Source organism: Propithecus coquereli, unplaced genomic scaffold (genome assembly GCF_000956105.1).
Source record: "Propithecus coquereli isolate 6110/MARCELLA unplaced genomic scaffold, Pcoq_1.0 Scaffold147, whole genome shotgun sequence".
Lineage (NCBI taxonomy): Eukaryota > Metazoa > Chordata > Mammalia > Primates > Indriidae > Propithecus > Propithecus coquereli.
Genome location: NW_012139080.1, coordinates 4,660,536 through 4,680,973, shown reverse-complemented (window position 1 = coordinate 4,680,973; position 20,438 = coordinate 4,660,536). Strand labels below are relative to the sequence as shown.

General features: G+C 44.1%; 1 protein-coding gene across 1 annotated transcript in view; it reads left to right on the top strand.

The window, feature by feature from the left end:
- Positions 1 to 19,811, top strand: part of SLC28A3 (solute carrier family 28 (concentrative nucleoside transporter), member 3) — a 30,306-nt gene extending 10,495 nt beyond the window's left edge. The window contains exons 6-18 of the mRNA XM_012640013.1: positions 1,424 to 1,568; positions 2,789 to 2,902; positions 3,474 to 3,551; positions 5,563 to 5,643; positions 6,731 to 6,811; positions 8,858 to 8,983; positions 10,568 to 10,698; positions 11,756 to 11,924; positions 12,341 to 12,538; positions 17,530 to 17,611; positions 18,356 to 18,454; positions 18,701 to 18,821; positions 19,438 to 19,811. Coding sequence (XP_012495467.1) covers positions 1,424 to 1,568; positions 2,789 to 2,902; positions 3,474 to 3,551; positions 5,563 to 5,643; positions 6,731 to 6,811; positions 8,858 to 8,983; positions 10,568 to 10,698; positions 11,756 to 11,924; positions 12,341 to 12,538; positions 17,530 to 17,611; positions 18,356 to 18,454; positions 18,701 to 18,821; positions 19,438 to 19,564 — 1,552 coding nt within the window. The 3' untranslated portion in view covers positions 19,565 to 19,811. The remainder of the gene's footprint in view (positions 1 to 1,423; positions 1,569 to 2,788; positions 2,903 to 3,473; positions 3,552 to 5,562; positions 5,644 to 6,730; positions 6,812 to 8,857; positions 8,984 to 10,567; positions 10,699 to 11,755; positions 11,925 to 12,340; positions 12,539 to 17,529; positions 17,612 to 18,355; positions 18,455 to 18,700; positions 18,822 to 19,437) is intronic.
- Positions 19,812 to 20,438: the final 627 nt, after the last annotated feature.

Below are 20,438 nucleotides of genomic sequence, written 5' to 3'. Positions count from 1 at the left end.
CCATGATTCTTGTTCATTAAAAACTTAGGGTTTTGGCCGGGCATCATGGTGCATGCCTGTAGTCCCAGCTACTTGGGTGGCTGAGGCAGGAGAATTGCTTGAGCCCAGGAGTTTGAGGTTGCAGTGAGCTGTGATGACGCCAGTGCACTCTAGCCAGGGCAACAGAACAAGACCCTGCCTCAAATATGTGTATATATATATATATATATATATATATAACTTTATCAAGGATCACTAACACTTATCTTTTTATGTAACCAACCAGTATGTTGAAATCGTGACCTGTGGATTGTGATCAAAATACAACTTAGTTTTTCTCATCCATCATCCTTTCAATTTGATTCGATGGGAGCTATCGACCTTGTACTTTGTATAAAAATGTCAAAGGCCCGCAACTCTTCTGCACAATCTTAGTTAATAGTCCAATGGTCACAGGCACATTTTGAGTATCAGGATGTGCTTTCCCATATAATAATGAAAACTATGAACTTGACCAAGGGTCCCATCTTTCCTCCCCAGCTTGGGCCTGCATTTCCCCTTTGTCACTTGCCCCTCTGCCAGGCTCAAAGCCAGGAGAGAGATCAGAGCTGGGACGGTTCTGACTGAGAGAGGTGGCCCCCTGCTCTGGGTAGGAAGCTGGCCTCCTTGGGAGGCAGGGCCTGTGAAGTGTTAATGACAACTCCTTCCCGTAGGCACCCATGTCCTGTGGTGATGCTCAGGGCCTTCCCTTCAGCCTCTCTCTGTGGGACCTCCTCTCCCTGTGGGACCTCCTCTCCCTGCAGGTGGCCCTCCTGGGTAGGATCCAGGACCAGCCTCTCCCCAGTGAGGCTCACGTGGGATCTACCAGGAAATGTCCCACATCCTTGGCCTAATAAACTGGGATTGTGTAAGCCCAACACAGCAGCCTCTCTGGCTCTGCCGTGCAAGCAGTGAGTCAGCCTGGTCATGCCCGCTAGACTCCCTAGGGGAGTCCGAACCCTGTCTAAAGTTGGAGTCAGCTCTCTGAGGCTCTGGTGAGGTCCCCCAACTGCAGAAAACACATTCCAAGTTCCCCCTTCAAGGGAAGAAGGTAACACTTCACCCAACTCCCAAAACAAGAGGTGACAAATCCCAATACCTCTCTCAAAGAAATCACCGGACTTCTCTCTCTCTTCTCTTTCTCCTCTCTGACCCCTTTATATATCCTTGAACAGGCAAAGAGCCAAGAGTTGTAGGGTGAGAGGAACACATTACTTAATTTTTTTGGCTATTGGCCATTATAGCCAGAACCAAAAAGGGTCTGTTGCAATTCGCAAAAGCACAGCTTCCTGGTACCGGGGTGTGTTACTCTCACTCACATTTTTTGTTTGTTAGTTTAAGCTTGATTACAGTTCTCACGTTAGTGCAACAAATGATGCCAGTGCTTCCCTTCCTGTTCTCTTAGGGTGATTTGGAGCTCCCTGATCCTGGGGGTTATTTTCTGGCTGGTCTTGGACACTTACAGGATGGGCCGACAGCATCTGGTGTCCTTCGGTGGGCTCATAATGTACATTGTCCTGTTATTTCTGTTTTCTAAGCACCCAACCAGAGTAAGTATGAAATTGATCTTTTGGGTTTTTTCCCCCATGTATCAATTACTCAAAATACTGATCGTGAGAGAATTTAACTATTATTTAATATTTTTCTTACCTTGCTGTGATTATTTAAAGTGGGCAGGGTGCTCTACTTCTTGAGCTCTCATTGTCCTATTACTATTTCCTATTTCACCCTCAGTGATCTTCTGGTTACACAACCAGGGAGACATTCTCTCCCTGTCAAATTCAATTTCTATTCATGTACCATCCCCATCAACCACATGTAAAGGGAAAACTCATCTATTTTGATCCAGATTTCCCCATACCAGTAAATAATCTAATATTCTGCCTTTGGATCCTGCAGTTTATCAGTGTACCATTTGCAATTTGGGCTTTTTTACTCTGAAAATTTGTCCTTATACAGTTCTCCTCCCCCAGCCCCCCAAACCCGATTCTCATCCTTGCTCTGTCAGCCAGTAACCCATGAAATCCATGAACTGGGAAAGAATTCTGAGAAACTGAGGCTCTTGCATGTAACTCACAATGGCAAACTCTGAAAGACTTTACCAGTTAAAAGACTGACCCAAGAAAACAGCATTAATGAGAGACCAAGTTCACCTAATGTGACCCAAATCCTTTGCCCTGCTCGGGTAAACATCTCTGTCGTCTGCGCTTAATCACATAGTTCTTTTCAGACCACTCAGCCCTGCATCAAAAATGACAGGAGATGAGTGTCCCTTCCTGCTATGTCCTGGTCTGCATTAGAGTTTCTTGGTCCCTTTCGCAGTGAAACAAGAGCCCCTTGACAGGGCAGAAAATTACTTACTTAGAATTGTCAGATCAACAAATCTTGGACCTTTCTATTTTCCAGATGGGAAATAATTATATGTGTCCAATATTTACAACATGACTAGGATAGCCAGATCCTCCCTCCTTTAGTGGCCCATCTTAGACTATTGTTCATGTCTAAGTTATTTAGCAGGACATAATGGCTACCTTCTTTTCTGGAAGCAAAGGCTACAAATTCAGGTTTAGGAAGAGGGAACACAATCCTGAGTTTTGAAAGGTATGATCCTATCAAGGGGTTCTACATGCATGACTGCTTTGGCCATCCTGAAGAAGATGGGTCACAGGCCACAACTGAGAATGCTTCCAAGGAAAAGTGATCCTTCAGACACATGCCAAAGTTAGCATTAATTTTCTACTAAGATACACGTCTTGATCTTTCTGCATAGGTTTACTGGAGACCTGTCTTTTGGGGAATTGGGTTACAATTTCTTCTTGGACTCTTGATTCTAAGGACTGACCCTGGATTTATAGCTTTCAATTGGTTGGGCAGACAAGTTCAGGTAAGTTTGGTTCAAAGTAACACCTGACTTTTATGTGGTGCATTTAACTTTTGGATGTAATCCTCAAGACGTGTTAGGTTTGTCTGCATTAGTCAACCCAAATTTTAATCCTGTAACATAGGTTAGACAAATCGTTTTGTTTATGTTAAATACATTAATCTGTCTAGTTTATTAATATTACTACTTCCCCCCACCTTTATCATCCCTACATCACTCCCTTGTCCCTCCACCCTGCCCAAAGGGTGCTGCACTTCTAAGACGGTTCCAAAGACAGAGAAACAGGCTTCCCTTGTACCCAGTGGCAACCTGCGCCACCCATGTGCCATCTGTGGCTTGCTGGACCACATTTGGCTCATTCTTTAGCTTCCTGGAGTCAGACTGAATGTCAGAAATGCAGATGTAACTCAAAAATATAATCCTGTGCCATTCATTGGAGGGAGCAAAGCTGAGAACATGAACTTTGCAAGTCTATCCAACAAGTTTGCTGGGTTTCCATCTTCTGCAGAGTCCTAGTGTTACTGTGGACTCTTGAGTGATTGTAACCATCTCTCTTTTTCTTTCTTTAACTCAGACTTTTCTGGAGTACACTGATGCTGGTGCTTCATTTGTCTTTGGTGAGAAATACAAAGATCACTTCTTTGCATTTAAGGTAAAGCCAAGCCCCCTTTCTAGGTAGTAACTGCCTTTTCCCTAACTTCTCAGTCTTTGTAGATGTTCAGATAGAACTTAACTGACCAAAGGGAGGTATGCAACTGCCGAGCTTGTCAATGGTACGCAACACATCACCGCGATTTGTCATTTACAATGTATCTGAAGTCAGTGGAGTGCACACATTGTGCTTTGTTACTACAGCGTTAAGGCAAACATGCAGAGGAAGTCACAAATATTCAAATATTTGGGGGGGAGCTTGTAGCATTTACTGAGATATCTATGAAAAAAATCATATGGGGTATCAGTATCTGGGACTTCAGGGAAAAGAACATTATGTTCCTGACAACGACAGGCATGTTGCCGGCAATGGCTGACGGGTCCAGGGTCAGTGATAGCTCTGCGCTGGGGAAACCTCTCAGTCCCAGACACAGCTGGTCAGCCACATCAACCTCTGTTCTTCCAAAGCCATCACCAAGCCAAACCTTTCTCATCTCCCCTTCAGCACAGCCTTTGCCTGGGGTGGGCCTTCTCCTAAGCGAAGGAGGCATATTATTTGACAGGGGAAAGGCAACCTGGCCCCGTGACCGGGCACAGTTGGGACTTTCTCGTGCCCTGTGGGAAGTCCCTACCAATACCTGTCAATGAGTCAGAAAGATGCATTTGGGTTTCTCTCCAGCTTTCTTTTTTGTGGTGTGTTGGTGCTCATACACTTCTAAATTATTTTCTCACCTAGAGACTCCAAATTTACCTCCAAATTTCCCTGGTTTCAGTTAGGCTAACTTTTATGTGGAATCTTTTTGTTAAACTGCTGATTTGGCTTTAAGGCTAAGATAGCTAAGCTGACTCTGAAAGATCAAGTGTTTACAGTGTGAGGTAGAATTATGCTTATACCATGAATTGAATTGAGAATTGGAAAAAAGTAAAGTCATAAAGAAAGTAACTTGACACTCAGACAATGTGGGTGTCTTCAGACCTCCTTCCCCCTTCCAGGGCAGTGGCCTCCATCCTTTCCTGCCGGTGCTGAATCCCTGTGGGAACATTACAGAGACAAGCCCCTTCAACTCCCTCAAACTTTTAGGAAGGTGCTGGCTACCCATTATGGCCAATAAAAGGCTCATAGTGAGTGAGCTCTGAATACTAGCACAAAATGTCTTTTAATATATATTATTAATAGATTTTTCTAAATTTGATTCTGTACAGATTGTCCCTGGTCATTCTGTACTTCTGGTGGCAGCTTGTGTCTGGCCATTTAGCTGGGGCACAGTGGTGGAGGGGTGAGGTAGGGTGGGGCTGAGGAGGGGCCCAGCCCACGGCTCTGTGTGGCCGACGCAGGGTAGAAACCACTCTCTGTGGGAACACAGGCTGCACTGAAGACACCCAAAGAGCATCAGGAAAATAGGATCTAAGAAAATACAATTTCTTTAACACAGAACTAAACTAGTTTCCACAATGTAGTCACTTTTTTAGTGATTCAGAAATCTATAGATAAAGTAATCATTATTTTAAAATCTAAAAGCATGAATGCTTACTTCATAGGAAATAGTGTGTGTAAGGAGCCACCGTGCTTTCTGGGGTCTCTATAGCCCCCCAGTATAAAGATTTAAAGTTGCTCACAATTTGTCTTGACCCACTCTGCTAATTAATGGTGAAGCTCAGATCTTTTTAATGTCAGTACAATAAGAATATTTGCTGGTGGCCTTAAGTTTGTTGATCTAGTTATGATAAATCCCCCACAAAACTTCATTCCTTCTCTGAGTAAGAAAAGTTCATCTTGGAAGGGAAAAAAAAGGTGAGGTTTCCTATGAAATACACTGAAGCTTATCTAGAACATATTGGAATAAGAGACCGTAGACAGGAAAGCTGCCTGAGAAAAGTGTTTGGTTCAAGAAGAGTTTCCGGTATTTTGATGGCGTTTCAGCAGGAGAAAAGGAGGCAGAGAGGAAACCTCATATGAAACCTGAAATGCGACTGGGCCCAACATTAACCCACAACTGCTTCTGTCCCCCCAGGTCCTGCCAATTGTGGTTTTCTTCAGCACCGTGATGTCCATGCTGTACTACCTCGGGTTGATGCAGTGGGTTATTAGAAAGGTACCGGGACTGGGAGGGACTGGGTGACAGGTGTAGAGCTGATCATCTCAGCACAAAGTCCTCAAAGCCTTCTATGCGGGTATTTCCAAAGTGCCTTTCTCTTCCTACCACGACCTACCACCGCCACCACCCAAGTTATCAGATTCAGACGCCAAAATCCTAAATGTGTCCATAGAGGGAATTTTATCTTGGAAACTTCTAACAGGGCTTTGATTCGTGATCCATTAGATATCTTCATGAAACCACATCAGTTACGTCTTTAGCCAAGGAACTGAGGTCGGTTACCCGCCCGGGGAAAACAGTGTTGCTCCTTCATCTCGGTTATCTGTGCCTTGTGCCTTACACAAAGGCCCTGCTTATCTTCGGGATGTTACAGAAGTAGACACTTCAGGTCCTGGACTTGCTAAAGAAATCAAAGCAAGAAGGAGAAGCTGCTTTTTGCTCCTAAGGGAGTTTTTTAATACACAAATTAAAAAAAAGCTGAAGAGGTAATCTCCTTCCTACTGGCCCAGCCACTGTCAGTCCTGCACTCATGTGTTAGATCAGAAAATGAGATTTTTAAGCTAGTTGGGATGCACAAGATCGAGAAGCAGTGCACACAGTGCTTGGAGCACAGCCACACCCCTCCTTTGATCCCTGGAAATAAGTCAAAATGTACAAACAGAAGGAGACAGTAAAGAGAGAAAGGAGAAAGAGAACCAGAATACAGGTACCTGCAGAAACCAGCATTACAGCAAGAGCTCCAGGGCCCATAATTTTCTGATTGTAGATTTAAACATTCAGAATACTGCACTCATGTCTAAGCTAAAAAAAAGAAAAAGAGGGAGAGAATGTCGCAGGAAGTCCCCCATCCTGAGGTGGGTGCCACTGTCATTTGTGTAGTGTTCGAAGCATATCCAATGACTCAGACTTGCCACTGAAACAGGAGCTGATGCGGGCCGATACTTACATTTGGCACCGTCACTAGGCTGCCATCCATGGTGGGAGACCTCAGCATTTTGACTCCAGTGTAAAGTTTCTTATCCCTACTTTGAAGTTTTGTGTATATGAAGATAGTTCACTGACTTTGTCCTTTTCTTCCTTTTAGGTCGGATGGGTCATGCTAGTCACTATGGGATCATCTCCTATTGAATCTGTAGTTGCTGCTGGCAATGTGTTTGTTGGACAAGTAAGTTGTAATGTCAAAAAACACAACAAAACATCTTCTGAAATGGATAGTCTCTTTCCAAAAACAGCCACATAAGAAAATATTCCATTGTTATTTCTTTTAGAGTAGGTGGGGGGAGAGAGAGAGAGATCCCACCCAAGAGTCTGGGTACACTACTGTGGAATTGGGTTCTTGAAAGTTTATGAAGAATAAGGGGGGTTGAGTCATTTGATTAAAGCACAGGGCTTCTCATATATAGATTCTCCACAAATCTTTTCTGAGCTTAGTGAGTTATTGAGAGCTCTGGGCAGCTCTTCAGAGGCTAGTCACTCTTCCACTTGAATGGATTTCACTATCTGGAAGCTGCAAACACATAACAGGCACCCTCACACCCTGCACTACTAACGCCCGTGGCAGGGAAGGCGACTGGGGAGAGGCTTCCCGCCAATCACCGCGCAGCTGTGCAAATCCTTGGGCTCATTTTCAACTTGTCCGAACTGGCCAACAGCCTGTCTTTGCTAAGCCTGAAGGAAAATGCTTTTAGCTTTTTCCTTCTCATCCAAGATTAGATTTTAGGCTACAATTTTCACCTTCCTGATCCATCACATGAATAAACGCTCTTTAGCCTCCAGTTCACTTAAGTAAAGAAATATGATACCCAGAGGTCGTCTCTCAAAATAGCATCGCAGAGGGGCGGATAAGAAAGACGTGGTGATAAGCTACTCATCTCTGGGGATATGCAGCTTCAGGCAGAAGGACATCACACACCAAGGAAACCAAGTGTGAATGCTTGCCACCACCACTGCCCCGGGAACTTGGATTTGAAGCAAAAAATCAAGTCACCCAGAAAAACATGGCCCCAAATCCCAGGCTTGCAAGTGCTCCAGGCAGGCTGAGCCATCTGGTTGCTAAGCCCAGCTCGCTAGCCCTGAGCATAGTCTTAAGGGTGGGAACTCATACTTCTTCCGCAGGAGTTAAAATTATTATAATTATAGTCATAAAATCTCTCGGGAATAATTAGAGCACCATCGTGAGTTGATTACTCCTACCTGTAGGCTAAAAGGGCTCCTGTACTGGATTCCTAGGTATAAATTGAGACTCAACACATTCAATCTTACAGAACAATTAGAAATAATGAGGAGAAAATTGTAAATTGCGTACAAGCATCCGTGCTACTCAGTTTGACTCTTAATATGCGGAAAGTACAGCTGTTTTTTTATGGAGGCTGCCCGCACTCCTTCACAAGATGCCAGCCTTTAAAATACTCTCTGTTTGCTTCCTGTTCACTCATCAGAGAAGCATCTCTGCTTTTTAATTACAATAGGGCCTGTCCTTGTTATTGCTGGTATTTTTTTTTTTAATACTTGTATCTCTATTTCCCTGAAGTATCAGGAAATAGGGTTAAGGCGAAGCTGGAAAATGGGAAGTCACAGTGGCTTAGGTATCAGCAGTCCACAAGGCCAGGCCACTGTGCACAGTCCCTTAGCCAACCCTTAGAAAAGTGTACTGGGTCATTGTAGAGTCCAATCCTAGGCTAGATGGCCTTATATGACTAGCCTCGAAAATTTTGCAAAATTTACACATGCCCATATATGCACAGTAATCTAGAGTTCAAATGACACAGACGTCGATAGTACGGCTTCTCAAAGTTGAGCATGCATCAGAATCACCTGGAAGGCTGTTCAACTACAGATTGTTGGCCCCGACCTGCAGGGTTTCTAATTTAGTCAATGGAGAATTTGCATTTCTAACAAGTTCCCAGGTGATGCTGATGGAGCTGGTCTGCGGTTGAAGTTCACTCTTAGAAACACTCTCTCAGAAAATAAAAAGCAAAATTTTTTTGAGAGGCAGCGTCTCTCTTGTTACTCAAGCTAGAGTGCAGTGGCATCATCACAGCTCACCATAACCTCAGACTCCTGGGCTCAAGTGATCCTTCTGCCTCAGCCTCCCAAAGTGCTGGTATTACAGGCATGAGCCACCACACTCAGCATGAGAATAAAATTTTGAGTAGATTGGCATAAAATTTAAAAAAGAACATTCGATCTAATCACCCTTGTTTGTCTCCAGACAGAGTCTCCACTGCTGGTTCGACCATATTTACCACACGTCACCAGGTCTGAACTCCACGCCATCATGGCAGCCGGCTTCTCTACAATCGCTGGAAGCGTCTTAGGTGCATACATCTCTTTTGGGGTAAGAAGGTTTTAGAATTAACTTATGGAAAATTCAGCCTCCTCTTTCTTTCTTCTTCTTCCCTTTGCTTTCTTTGCTATTGTTATTTCTTCCCCCCACCTCACCCCTTTCCCATTGGTGGTGACAGAGGAGATCAAAAGAGTGTCTTTTTTGCTGTATGGCAAAAGTTGGTCACTGTCGCTTCAGCATTTGAATGCAGGGACCCCAAGGAGCTTGGGGGCTTCAAATCTCTGCCACCTAAATTTGTAAATTTGCCACCTATATTTACATAATAAAAGGAGCAAAATGCAATCATATGATTTCAGATTGCCCCTGTTTTTGTAGATAAAGCTTTATTGGAAACCAGCTACTCCTATTCATTTGTCTATGACAGTTTTCATGCTACAGAGTTGAGTAGTTTTGACCCTCAAAGCCAAATATATTTACTCTCTGGCCCTTTACAGGACAAGTTTTCTGATCCCTTGTCTAGAGCAGTGGTTCTCAAACAACTGCACATTAGAATTTCCTAGGAGCTTTCAAATTCTCTAATGCTCAGGCCCACACCTCTCAGGAATTAAACCAGAATTTCTTGGGATGAGACTTAGGCATTAATATTTTTTAAGACTTATCAGATTCTAATGTACAGCCAAGACTGAGAGCCAGTCTGTGGTGTAGGGCTGGAGAATGTTCTGATAACTGGTACTTGTGCCCCTAGACATAGAGCTTACAAGCCATACATGGATACAAAGCCCAGTGGAGAAGTGCAATAACACAGTCAACACCATGGGTGACTAGGATTTCTTACGAGAGAAGTGACCTTCATTCCAGGTCTTCCTCCAGGCCTCGGAGAGCCAATTGATAGGAAGAGGGAAGAAGAAAGGGGCAGAGGATACCTTAGGAACAAGCAGTTTGAGTGGACTCCCAGATGGGTCACTCTGCCCCCGCTGCGGGGATGCTACCTTGGAAAATGTGCTAGGTGGGGTGGGAATGTGGAGGGAGGGACTGACACTGGAATTCTGAAAATATAGGGAAGAGAACCCAGAAACAATGTAAGGGGGGTGGGAAGGGGAAAGAGTGGACTTGCAATGAGAAAAATGGAAACAGTTCACAGATTAGGAAGACTCCAGATCAATGAATATTGTGTAAAGACGAAGGATTTCAAGAGAGCAAAGGGAAGGTGGAGAGAGGGGGCTGTCCATGCCAGCTCTTGGACCATAAGTCCTTTCCCTATTCCCCACATCCGCTACCTAAATTGACGGTGGAGTGATCTGTGGGCTTTAGGGACTATGTGAATGTTCAAAAGGACAACAGAGAGGATGAGGAATCATCTTTTGGGGTTTTTACCAATGATCAGATTTTGGTTTTGTGTGACTCCCCGAGGATGTGGTCAATTAACACAATTGCCTTCCTCATCCCTCTGACTCTCAAGGTAATGTGTGACTTTGCTCATTGAGCTAGAGTTGCTCTTCCAAACCTCCAAAGAAACATTGCTTTCTGGCATACAGTCAACTCCTGCCCCATCTTTCCTTTGTAAGGCTCTCAGACTATTTCTTTGCACACAGGAGAAAAGCTAACCCTTCGGTTTGCCGCCTTCTGAAATTACAGATTCCGTCCGCCCACTTGTTAACGGCTTCAGTTATGTCGGCGCCTGCATCATTGGCTGCTGCCAAACTCTTTTGGCCTGAGACGGAAAAACCTAAAATAACCCTCAAGAATGCCATGAAAATGGAAAATGGGTAAGTGGCACACATTAATTAATGACTACACAAGGTGGGGCGGGGAAGTCCAAATCCCAAGTACAGCAAAAATTTGATAACCGGACAGCCCGGTGAATTATGGTAGTAAATTAATTTCCCAATGACTATTTAAACTTCACCAAAAAAAAAAAAATCTTGTTTCAACAGTTGAGGAAAACCTTTCTAAATACCTGATCCTTATCTGTTCATTGTAAAGCTATTTTGGTGTAATTATAGCTTAGTGTTCACTGAACCTTGGTTTGAGATGGTTGCAAAACCACAGTATGACCATTTGTGGAGGTTCCTCATGTAATAAGACAACCAGATCATTTTTTTTGCCCTCTTTTTTTGTGAAAAAGAAAGAAAAAAAGGGTAGCAAAGACTAAAAGATTTAGGGTATTCAAAAGTATTTAATTAAATAACATAATTCATCAACCATGTGTCTGAAACTCACACCCAATTTGTTTGTAGATGGAGTCAACCATGACTGAAAAAGCAGTTGCCAATGATTCCACTTACAAAGTTAGTAAATGTGAGATTTACATAATACATTACTTAGGGATACAGACATTTAGGAAGATTGTAAAGAAAGAGAATAATAAACATATTTTAGGGAGGCACCTCTGAGATTAGAGGGGAGGGGACCAGGGAGGAGCACAAGTGGGGGGATTCACAAGTGACAGAGACGTTCCAGTTCTTAAATGAGGTGATGGATGTACAGGCTTGCCTTGAATTGCTAGTTTTTACACCATGAATATTTTATAAATACTCCCTGATAGCCACTTTTACTAAAAATCACTTTTAAATCTGTAACATTTTTATCATTTCCCAATTTTTTATTATACACACTCTGAAAACACCCATATATCCCTCACCTGTATTCAACAGTTAGAAACCCCATCATGATTTCATGGGATTCAGGTGAGTGTTTTGACCAAGGCATGACGTGGATTTTGTCTCTCATCCAAATGAGCTCTGATGATGCCATTTCTGCAAAGACAATGTCCATCCCCTGACAACTCCTTGGTAATTCTGGAATTGCTATTTTTTGGCGAAGTGATTCAAGGAATCTCCTAGAAGCTGCGACACAGGGAGCATCCTCGTCCATCCCTCTGGTGGCAAACATCGCTGTGAATCTGATTGCCTTCCTGGCCCTGTTGTCTTTTGTGAATTCAGCCCTGTCCTGGTTTGGAAACATGTTTGACTACCCGCAGCTGAGTTTTGAGGTATACACCTATCATGTTGTGCCCCTCTGTTTTCTTTACACCTATCTTTGGTTTAAAAAGAAAAAAATTGTGAGCAGCCTTCCTGGACTACATGCAGTGGACTCTTACACACTGTAGAAGCTTCTTGCCCATCCCCCATCTTCCCCTCCCCCTTTCTCTGCCTCTATCACCTCCCTTCCCCCAGCAGATAGTCATTCTCTCCTGACCCTGTCCCCACAAAAACAGGTTACTTCAAATGACCCAATTCCAGCCTCGACTCCCGCTGGATAAGGATGGGCAAGGGGAGGTGACGGGATTTCTGTGCCTAAAGGAGACAAAGAGGGCAGAAACACTCTCGTTCCTGAGGATGAGGCAGAAGAACTGGAAACAAATCACTATTCTAACGAAGTATCTGTTAATATTTTTGGTTTTTGTAGCTAATATGCTCCTACATCTTCATGCCCTTCTCCTTCATGATGGGAGTGGACTGGCAGGACAGCTTTATGGTTGCCAAACTCATAGGTTATAAGACATTCTTCAATGAATTTGTGGCGTATGAGCACCTCTCAAAATTGATCAATTTGAGGGAAGAGGCCGGACCCAGATTTGTGAATGGTGTGCAGCAATACATGTCGGTGAGTAAATATTTTGATTTCTCAGTGCACTCCATCACATACATGCCTTCGGTGATTACATGTGCCTCTGTGTGTGTTGGGCACTGTGCCAGGTTCCTGGGATATGTCAGAACAAAACAAACCAAAAATCCATCATCTCATGGAGCTTATAATGTACATAGCACCCTGTGACTTGTAGTTAATCTCTGTGTGTGTGTGTGTGTGTGTGTGTGTGTGTAGAGAAACACAGCTAATCCTTACCACTGTGATAACTTTGGAGGACTGCGGGCATAGCCCTAGAATCACAGGAGCTGGGACAGGAATCAGTCTACGAATATTCATCGAATGCCTAGTATGTGCAGCGTGCTAGGTACTAAGGCCACAGCACTAAACAGGCCTGAGGTCCCCTGCCTGCATAGGGCTGAGAGTCCAGCGATCATAAAGGCCTCTCCCTTCCAGCTTAAGGTGTTCTGTGAGCTCTGAGGAACTGCCTAAATGCTACATGGTGCCTGGACATCCTCAAGGGGTAGTAAGACACCATCACTACTCTCCAAGGGGGTTAGGGAAAGAAAAAGCTCAGAGTCTGTGATCCAAAAACCTGAGACGAGCACCTATACTTACGTCAGTACTTCAGCTCAGCAGCCTGCAAGGAGAGCCTCACATCTGCCTGGACTTTGGTGGGAGGAGGAACTCAGGGGAGGCCATGTTTGCAGTTGAGTCTCCAACTTTTTCCCCTGAAGAGCAGGACATGGAAACTCTTAGGGAAATGGTGAACATTCCTGACCACCACCGTTACTCACTGAAACAACCCATTTGCAATTAATGTCCCAGGCGTGTGTTTGGTTTTAAAAGGAGAGGGGAGAAACAGCACGCTCGCGAAGGCACTGAGACTGCTCACAGCATCAGCATTCCTCCCCACCTCCCGAAGACCCCACGTGCAGATTTACTCCCACGCAGCACACAGATGCAACAGCGGGCTCCAGGAGAGGCCGGATTTGTAATTTACGGTCAGGGCATTTTGACCCACACATCTGATATGAACAGGGGCTCTGTAGATTTCCCTTCTCTTACATGTTCAGTCTTCAGCTAACCTCACAGTGGAGGTCGGCCAATTATCCTCATTGTTTAGCTGCCACCAAAACCAGTTTGTTTCCCCGCCAAAAGTAAACAATAGACTAAATTAAGTGAAATGTTTTCTATCCCCAACTGCCAGTTGCCGGGGGAGAATAGTTTTGTTAATGAACAGAGCCAGCTCTAGTTTCTGGCATGCTAAGCAGTTTTGTGGGAAGGTTATTAAGAGGGTAGAGACAGAACAGTAGAGCTGATTTGGGCTTGGGGGTGAGCCCAACCGAGGCAGGCACAGAAAGGACATTTGGAAATAGGAGCTCAACGGCCTCTACCATTGTTGAGTCATGATGGGAAAAGCATTTTATTTCTCTAAATTTCTGATTTCTGACCAACAAAATGCAGATGAGTCCCAGAAATTTCTGCTTACCGACCTACAAGTGGGGGAGGGTGTCCCAACAGCACCACACAATGAAAGTCTAGCACGTGGGTCCGTGAGTAAGACCCCAGGGATATCCATTGAATTAGGTCTACGGTGACTTCCATCTAAAATAAGAGGCAGAATTCTATATAGCACCCATGTGCCTAGAATGAGCCCTTTATCCCATCATCTTCTCTTTATTAAAGATAATACCTTGCCTGCTTGTTCATTTGTTTGCATGTAATACATAGTGGTATAGAAATACCTAGTGGTATAGAATTCAAAAGGTCCAAAAAGGCATAGAGGGAAAAGTAAGTCACCCTCCTTATTTCTCTGCCTCCCAGCTCTTCTCCCTGAAGCATATTATGTGCACTGTTTTTAATCTTGCCCTTTGCACATAGTAACAGGTCTCAGATACTTTTCCGTATCAGTGCCTGTGACACAGCACTCTCTTGTATAGCACACGATAATGCATCTTAACCAGTCCCTTGCTAATGAACAGTTACCAATTTTTTACAATTAGAGGTAGTGCTACAAGTGACCATGCTTGTACACTTACGGCATCTTTGCTTTTATGGAAGGGGAGCTTTCAGTAGGGTGCATTATTAATGTTGTCCTAGTGGACTGCATCTTTTTCCATCACATAACCTTGCACATTTGTGGGCAAAGGCAAAGCGGAATCATCCCAGCCTCCTTTTCCTTCTCTTACAAAACTGATCTTGGCCACATCTGTATATTCCCTTACCACAGAGCCCCAGGAAGTGAAAAGGGGAAGCTCAGGGCTTTATGGCACCTCTCTTCCACAATCTCTTAATTAGCATGCCTGTTTTTGAAGCCAGTTGAACTAAATGAAAAGCACTAGAAAGTGAGGGAAGAGGACAGCTTTTCCCAGAATGATGTACTGTACAAATACTTGACATTTTTTCCTGCCTGCTCTATGCACACTGATTGAAAACATCAACAAAGGAGTTCTCAGAAACCATGAGAGAGAAGAGGGGCCTTAGAATCAACAAAAAACTTACCGTGACCACTTGAGTCTTGAATGTGAGCTTTCTAAAATCCCATTAGTGAAAGAAAAAAAAGATGCTGCTACTTTTGAGTATAGCATTTGCTTGGTATGTTCCTTGAACCTAATCATAGCCTTTTTAGGAGATTGGAAAAGAAAATTATTGCCTCAGTTGCGTGGGTACCTTGGTACTGAACCCCATAGGGGTCTGACCTAGGTCTAGTTATTCGCCACACAGAAAGCCAATTACTGAGACAACAAGGATTGCTGAGGCAGAAAGGAATTTTTAATGCCAACGACATCATCCAGGAGGATGGAGGAAGCAGCCTCAAATCATCTCCCTGACTAACAGAGGATAGGGGCTTTTAACGAGGGGCTACGTGCATTGGGGCAGGTTGTGGTGAAGTTAACAGGAGGCTGCCTGCTTTGGGGCAGGTGAGTGAGGGGGGTAAGTCTTGGCATCAGGAGGCATCCGGGGCCTTCAGGATCTCAACTTCTTTGTCTTGCAGAAATTGCACCACTTCTGGGAAACAACTCAAAAGATCAAGTAGTTAGTTAAAAGTTTCAGGGTTCTGGTCATCAAGAATCTAAATCACAAGAGGGAGAGGATTATAAAAAACATAAAGGGGTCGGCCGGGCGCGGTGGCTCACGCCTGTAATCCCAGCATTCTGGGAGGCCGGGGCGGGCGGATTGTTTGAGCCCAGGAGTTCGAAACCAGCCTGAGCAAGAGCGATATCCCGTCTCTACTAAAAATACAAAGAAATTAATTGGACAACTAAAAATATATGGAAAAAATTAGCCGGGCATGGTGGCGCATGCCTGTAGTCCCAGCTACTCGGGAGGCTGAGGCAGAAGGATCGCTTGAGCCCAGGAGTTTGAGGTTGCTGTGAGCTAGGCTGACGCCACGGCACTCTAGCCTGGGCAAAAGAGTGAGACTCTGTCTCAAAAAAAAAAACCATAAAGGGGTCATTGACATTTGTTCATAGAGCCAATTACCCCTTTGCCAGATTGGGTGTGGCTTTAGCGAGCAACAGAGTGCACTGAATCTTCCCAGCCGCCTACAGTCAGTCCCTCAACCGAGAAAGAATTATCTGGCCTAAGCAGCCCCTCTTGAGCCAGAGGGCCATGTGCATGCTTTCACAAATTCCCCTTCCGTCTTCTCGCTGCCCTTTGAAAGGGCTGCTCATTCTCCCACTGCCAAGTGGGCATCCTGACATCCCCATAGGGCGGTCAGAGCTGGGACCCGGAGGAAGGCAGGTGCACACCATGGCCAGGCTGTAAGAAAGCCCCTGTGATATCGGAGAATTTTCTTTTTACTAACTTAATTACCTTTGAATTATATCCTGAGTTATAATTTATATACTAAATGAAGGGCCCATTTTTGGTGTCACCTGTGTAAACTGATGACTACAATCAGGACATAGAACATTACCATCACAGCTAAAAAATTTCCCTCACAGCCATTTGTAGTCAACCCTCTCCTCATCTCCAAAGACCTAGTCCCAGGCAACAGTAAGCTTCCTTGCACTGTAAATTACTTTTGCATATTCTAGAACTTCATGTAAATGGACTCAGCATTCATGTCGCATGTATTATTTTCCTTTTCATTGCAAAGCAGCATTCTGTTTTATGGATATCCACAATTTGTTTATCCATTTGCCTATTGAAGGACACTTGGGTTGCTTCCATCATGAGGCTATTATGAATAAAGCTGTTATATTCACGCACAATCTTTTCATGGGCATGTATTTTTATTGCCTCTAGAAAAATTGCTGGGTCATACAGGCAATGCATGTTAACTTGATAAAAAACTGCCATACTGTTTTACAAACAGGCTTTCACTTTCCTGCCTGCAATGTATAAAAGGCCTAGTTCCTTTACATCCTTGTCAACACTTACTATTGCCTGTCTTTTTAAATTTTAGCCATTTTCAGTGGATGTACAGTGGTATCTCATTGGGGTTTTAATTTGCATTTCCCTGGTGATTAACGATGCTGAATATCTTTTCATGTGTTTATTGTCCATTTGCATATCTTTTCTGAAGGATCTAAATCTCTTTATCCATTTTTCCTGGAGTGTTTGTCTTCTTATTATCAAGATATAACAGTTCTTTATATATTCTGAATGAGTCCTTTGTCAAGTAAATGTAATGTGACTATTTTCTGGGACCAATTTGTATCTTCAGCAACTGTTAATAGTACTGTGCCTGGCACATAATAACAGGCAGTTGGGTCATATGGAATATTAAAAGTTATCATTGAGCAGGAAATCACATTTGCAGAAGCCAAGGCTACCAATCCCAAGCCCTTTGTAGAGTCTCTGAATCCACATATCCCCTCTCCACCCTCCCTTAAAATTTACAGGGAGATGATAAAAGGAGTCTAAAAAGCAGTGAGTATTTGACACAATGTACTGTGCATTTATTTGTCAATATTGATTCTGCAGTCAAGATGAAGCCCAGTTGGATGTATTAAGCTGGGTCAGATGGTGCACACATATGTGTTTATGCTTGCTTGCAGATTCGTTCTGAGATAATCGCCACATATGCTCTCTGTGGTTTTGCCAATATCGGTTCCCTAGGAATTGCAATCGGCGGACTCAGTAAGTGAAAAGAATGTTCAACAACAGATGTGACATAACCATACTGTGACAAAAACATACTTAAGATCTCCATCTTGTTTTGTAATGTTATTCATGTCGGGGGAAAAAAAAGCCCTGCAACAGTAGTAAATCTCTGGGGGTCTATATATCATCTCTGCTCTACGAATTGGTTTTCCTCTGTACACCCAAGCTAATCTCAGGAAGAATTTTCTCGAAAGCACAGCTGCTTCTTCCTACCCAAGGGTGGCACATGGGCTTCACCTTGCATGCCAGTGCAGGTAGATTATAATGCAATGGCCACCTGGAGAAGGATTCTGAGTGCCAGTGGAAGGAAGCTCAATGGAAACATGCTGTGATTCATTAGTGATGTCTGCCGTGGATGTAGAAGTGGATGATGGCAGTTGAGTTGCAGATCATCTCACTAACTGATCCTTCCTTGCAATCCATTTGCCTTGCTGTAAGGGAGCCCTTTGGATGAAACTTAGGACTTGTTTCTTCTGTAGAGAATGGAAACCTCTGAACCTTTGGTGGACAAATCTCTTCCCTTCTTCTCACACCAGAGAACTTCTCTGGATGTTGAACGCATCGCTAAGCTCTTGAACCTTGCTAAGTTAAAAAGGGAGGGAGACAGAGTGTCAGCTGACCTGAGACCCCAGCCCTGGAACTATTTTGAGAGACTGAGAATTTGATGTCTAATCACTAACCTCAACACTAATCTCACATACCTCCTTCCATGCTTCCCAGCATCCATAGCTCCTTCCAGAAAGCGTGACATCACCTCAGGGGCAGTGAGAGCTCTGATCGCGGGGACCATCGCCTGCTTCATGACAGCTTGCATCGCAGGTACTGTGCCCTGTCCTCTGTGTCCTGGATGCCCACAGGATGGCAGCTTTCGGGGGGAAGGGGTGCGTGCCAGCGTCTCCAGGCTGCATAGGCAGCACATGCTGCTGCAGAAAGCTGAGAGTCAGAGCCTCTGTGAACACATTGTAAAGTTAAACGTGTGCAGCGTGGTGGAGAAGCTAAGAGCAGAATGAGAGTTCAGTGACTTCCTTAATTACTCAAATAAATGGCACTCTGTCCCACTTCTAGGTATACTCTCCAGCACTCCCGTGGACATCAACTGCCATCACATTTTAGAGACTGCCTTCAACTCCAGTGTACCTAGCAACGCAACCAAAGTGATGTCTTGTTGCCAAAATCTATTGAGCAGGTATTGTATTCTTGGTTATAACTTACTTATACTCCAGTACTACTAATAAAATAAGACCTAAAGACCCCATCTACTTTTTAAAAATAACTTTGGCTTTGTCCTTATTTAAAAGTAAGAACTTGTGCAGCAATTCTAACCACAATTGAAATACAGAATTCAGGTCTATCTGCCCACCAAGCCCGTGCCCTTAGCTGCTCCCCTCCCCTCTACTGCTTTCCTGTCAAGGGGATCGAGGCTGTCCTGACAATGTGGTGATGGGCTATGGTGGATCAGAGACCACCAGTGACCTGCGTCAGCCCCCGCCACCCTGTACAGTTTCTATTTGCAGAATCGATATCCCCATCCCGGATGCCCGCCTTAATGGTCAAGTGTTTTGTAAGGATTGTCCTGTGCTTTCTTTGTTTGCCCCAGAGAAAACAGAAGAAGTCCTTGGACACCTAGAATTTGAGAGCCAAAACTAAGTCTCTAGTGCTTTTGTCCTTAACCCACCCTAATCAGAACGTGAGGGAGGAAATCAGCTTCCTGTCCTGTGCTATTTTTAATGTTTCATCTTCTATTCACCTACTGTTTCTGCCATCTAAGGCTCAACTAACTGTTTCATTCTACTTTCCACCAGCACTGTTGCCAAGGGTCCCGGTGAGGTCATCCCAGGAGGAAACCACAGCCTATATTCTTTGAAGGGTTGCTGCAAATTGTTGACTCCATCAACGTTTAACTGCAGTTGGATCCCTAATACATTTTGAGTTCAGCCACTTCTCCAGTGGAACTCTGAGTACAGAATTGTCTACAGATTGATACTTCCGTCATGGGATTGGCTTTAATTGCAAGGAAAGAAGAAAAACAAGAGTGAACGCTTCAGAACTCCAACATCTTCCTCCTCCTTGTTCCTCCCCAGCCCATCCCTTCCCTACTGAGAACTACTATGATGTCCCAAAGTGAGGTGTCATTTCCTGTCCCACTGATGTTTTCTGACCTTAGATTTCCAAAGCATTTCACTAGAATACAGGTATAAATGGTGGCTCCCAACAACTGGGCTATGACTCGCCCATACCCACTCAGTGTGCTAAGCAAGTCTCTAAGTAGTCCAGGGGGACTTGTTTTAAAGGTATCTCAGGTGAAGTCACTCTGCATGCACCCTTGCTTGCCTGAAATAGCTTGAACTTGAATCTCACATGAAGGAAAACTAATCATCAATCACCTACCGATAGGCTACCCTCAGGAAGTCCTGCAGAAATCAGAGTCCTTCAGGAGAATACACAGACTATACCAAAAGCAGGGTTTAACTCCCTTCTGCTTAGAGAGTTCTATCAGTCAGCTTAAGCTAAATTATGCTGCAGTAACAACCCCAAAATCGCAGTGGCTTAGAACTTTATTTTTCACTAACATTATGTGTTTGTTATGGTCAATTTTGGCTGTAATCCATGTTGTCTTCATTTCCAGGACCCAGACTAAAGGAGCAGCCCCCACGTGGAGCATGTTTGTCTTAAAAGAGAGGGGAAAGACAAGTGGGGGACAACATGATGGACAATTTTCCATGGACGTAGGGGGGTGGAGGGCATGGTGTGGCACAGCGGAGCTCTGTGGCCCAGTCCCTATGTTCATATATTCAGTTCTCCT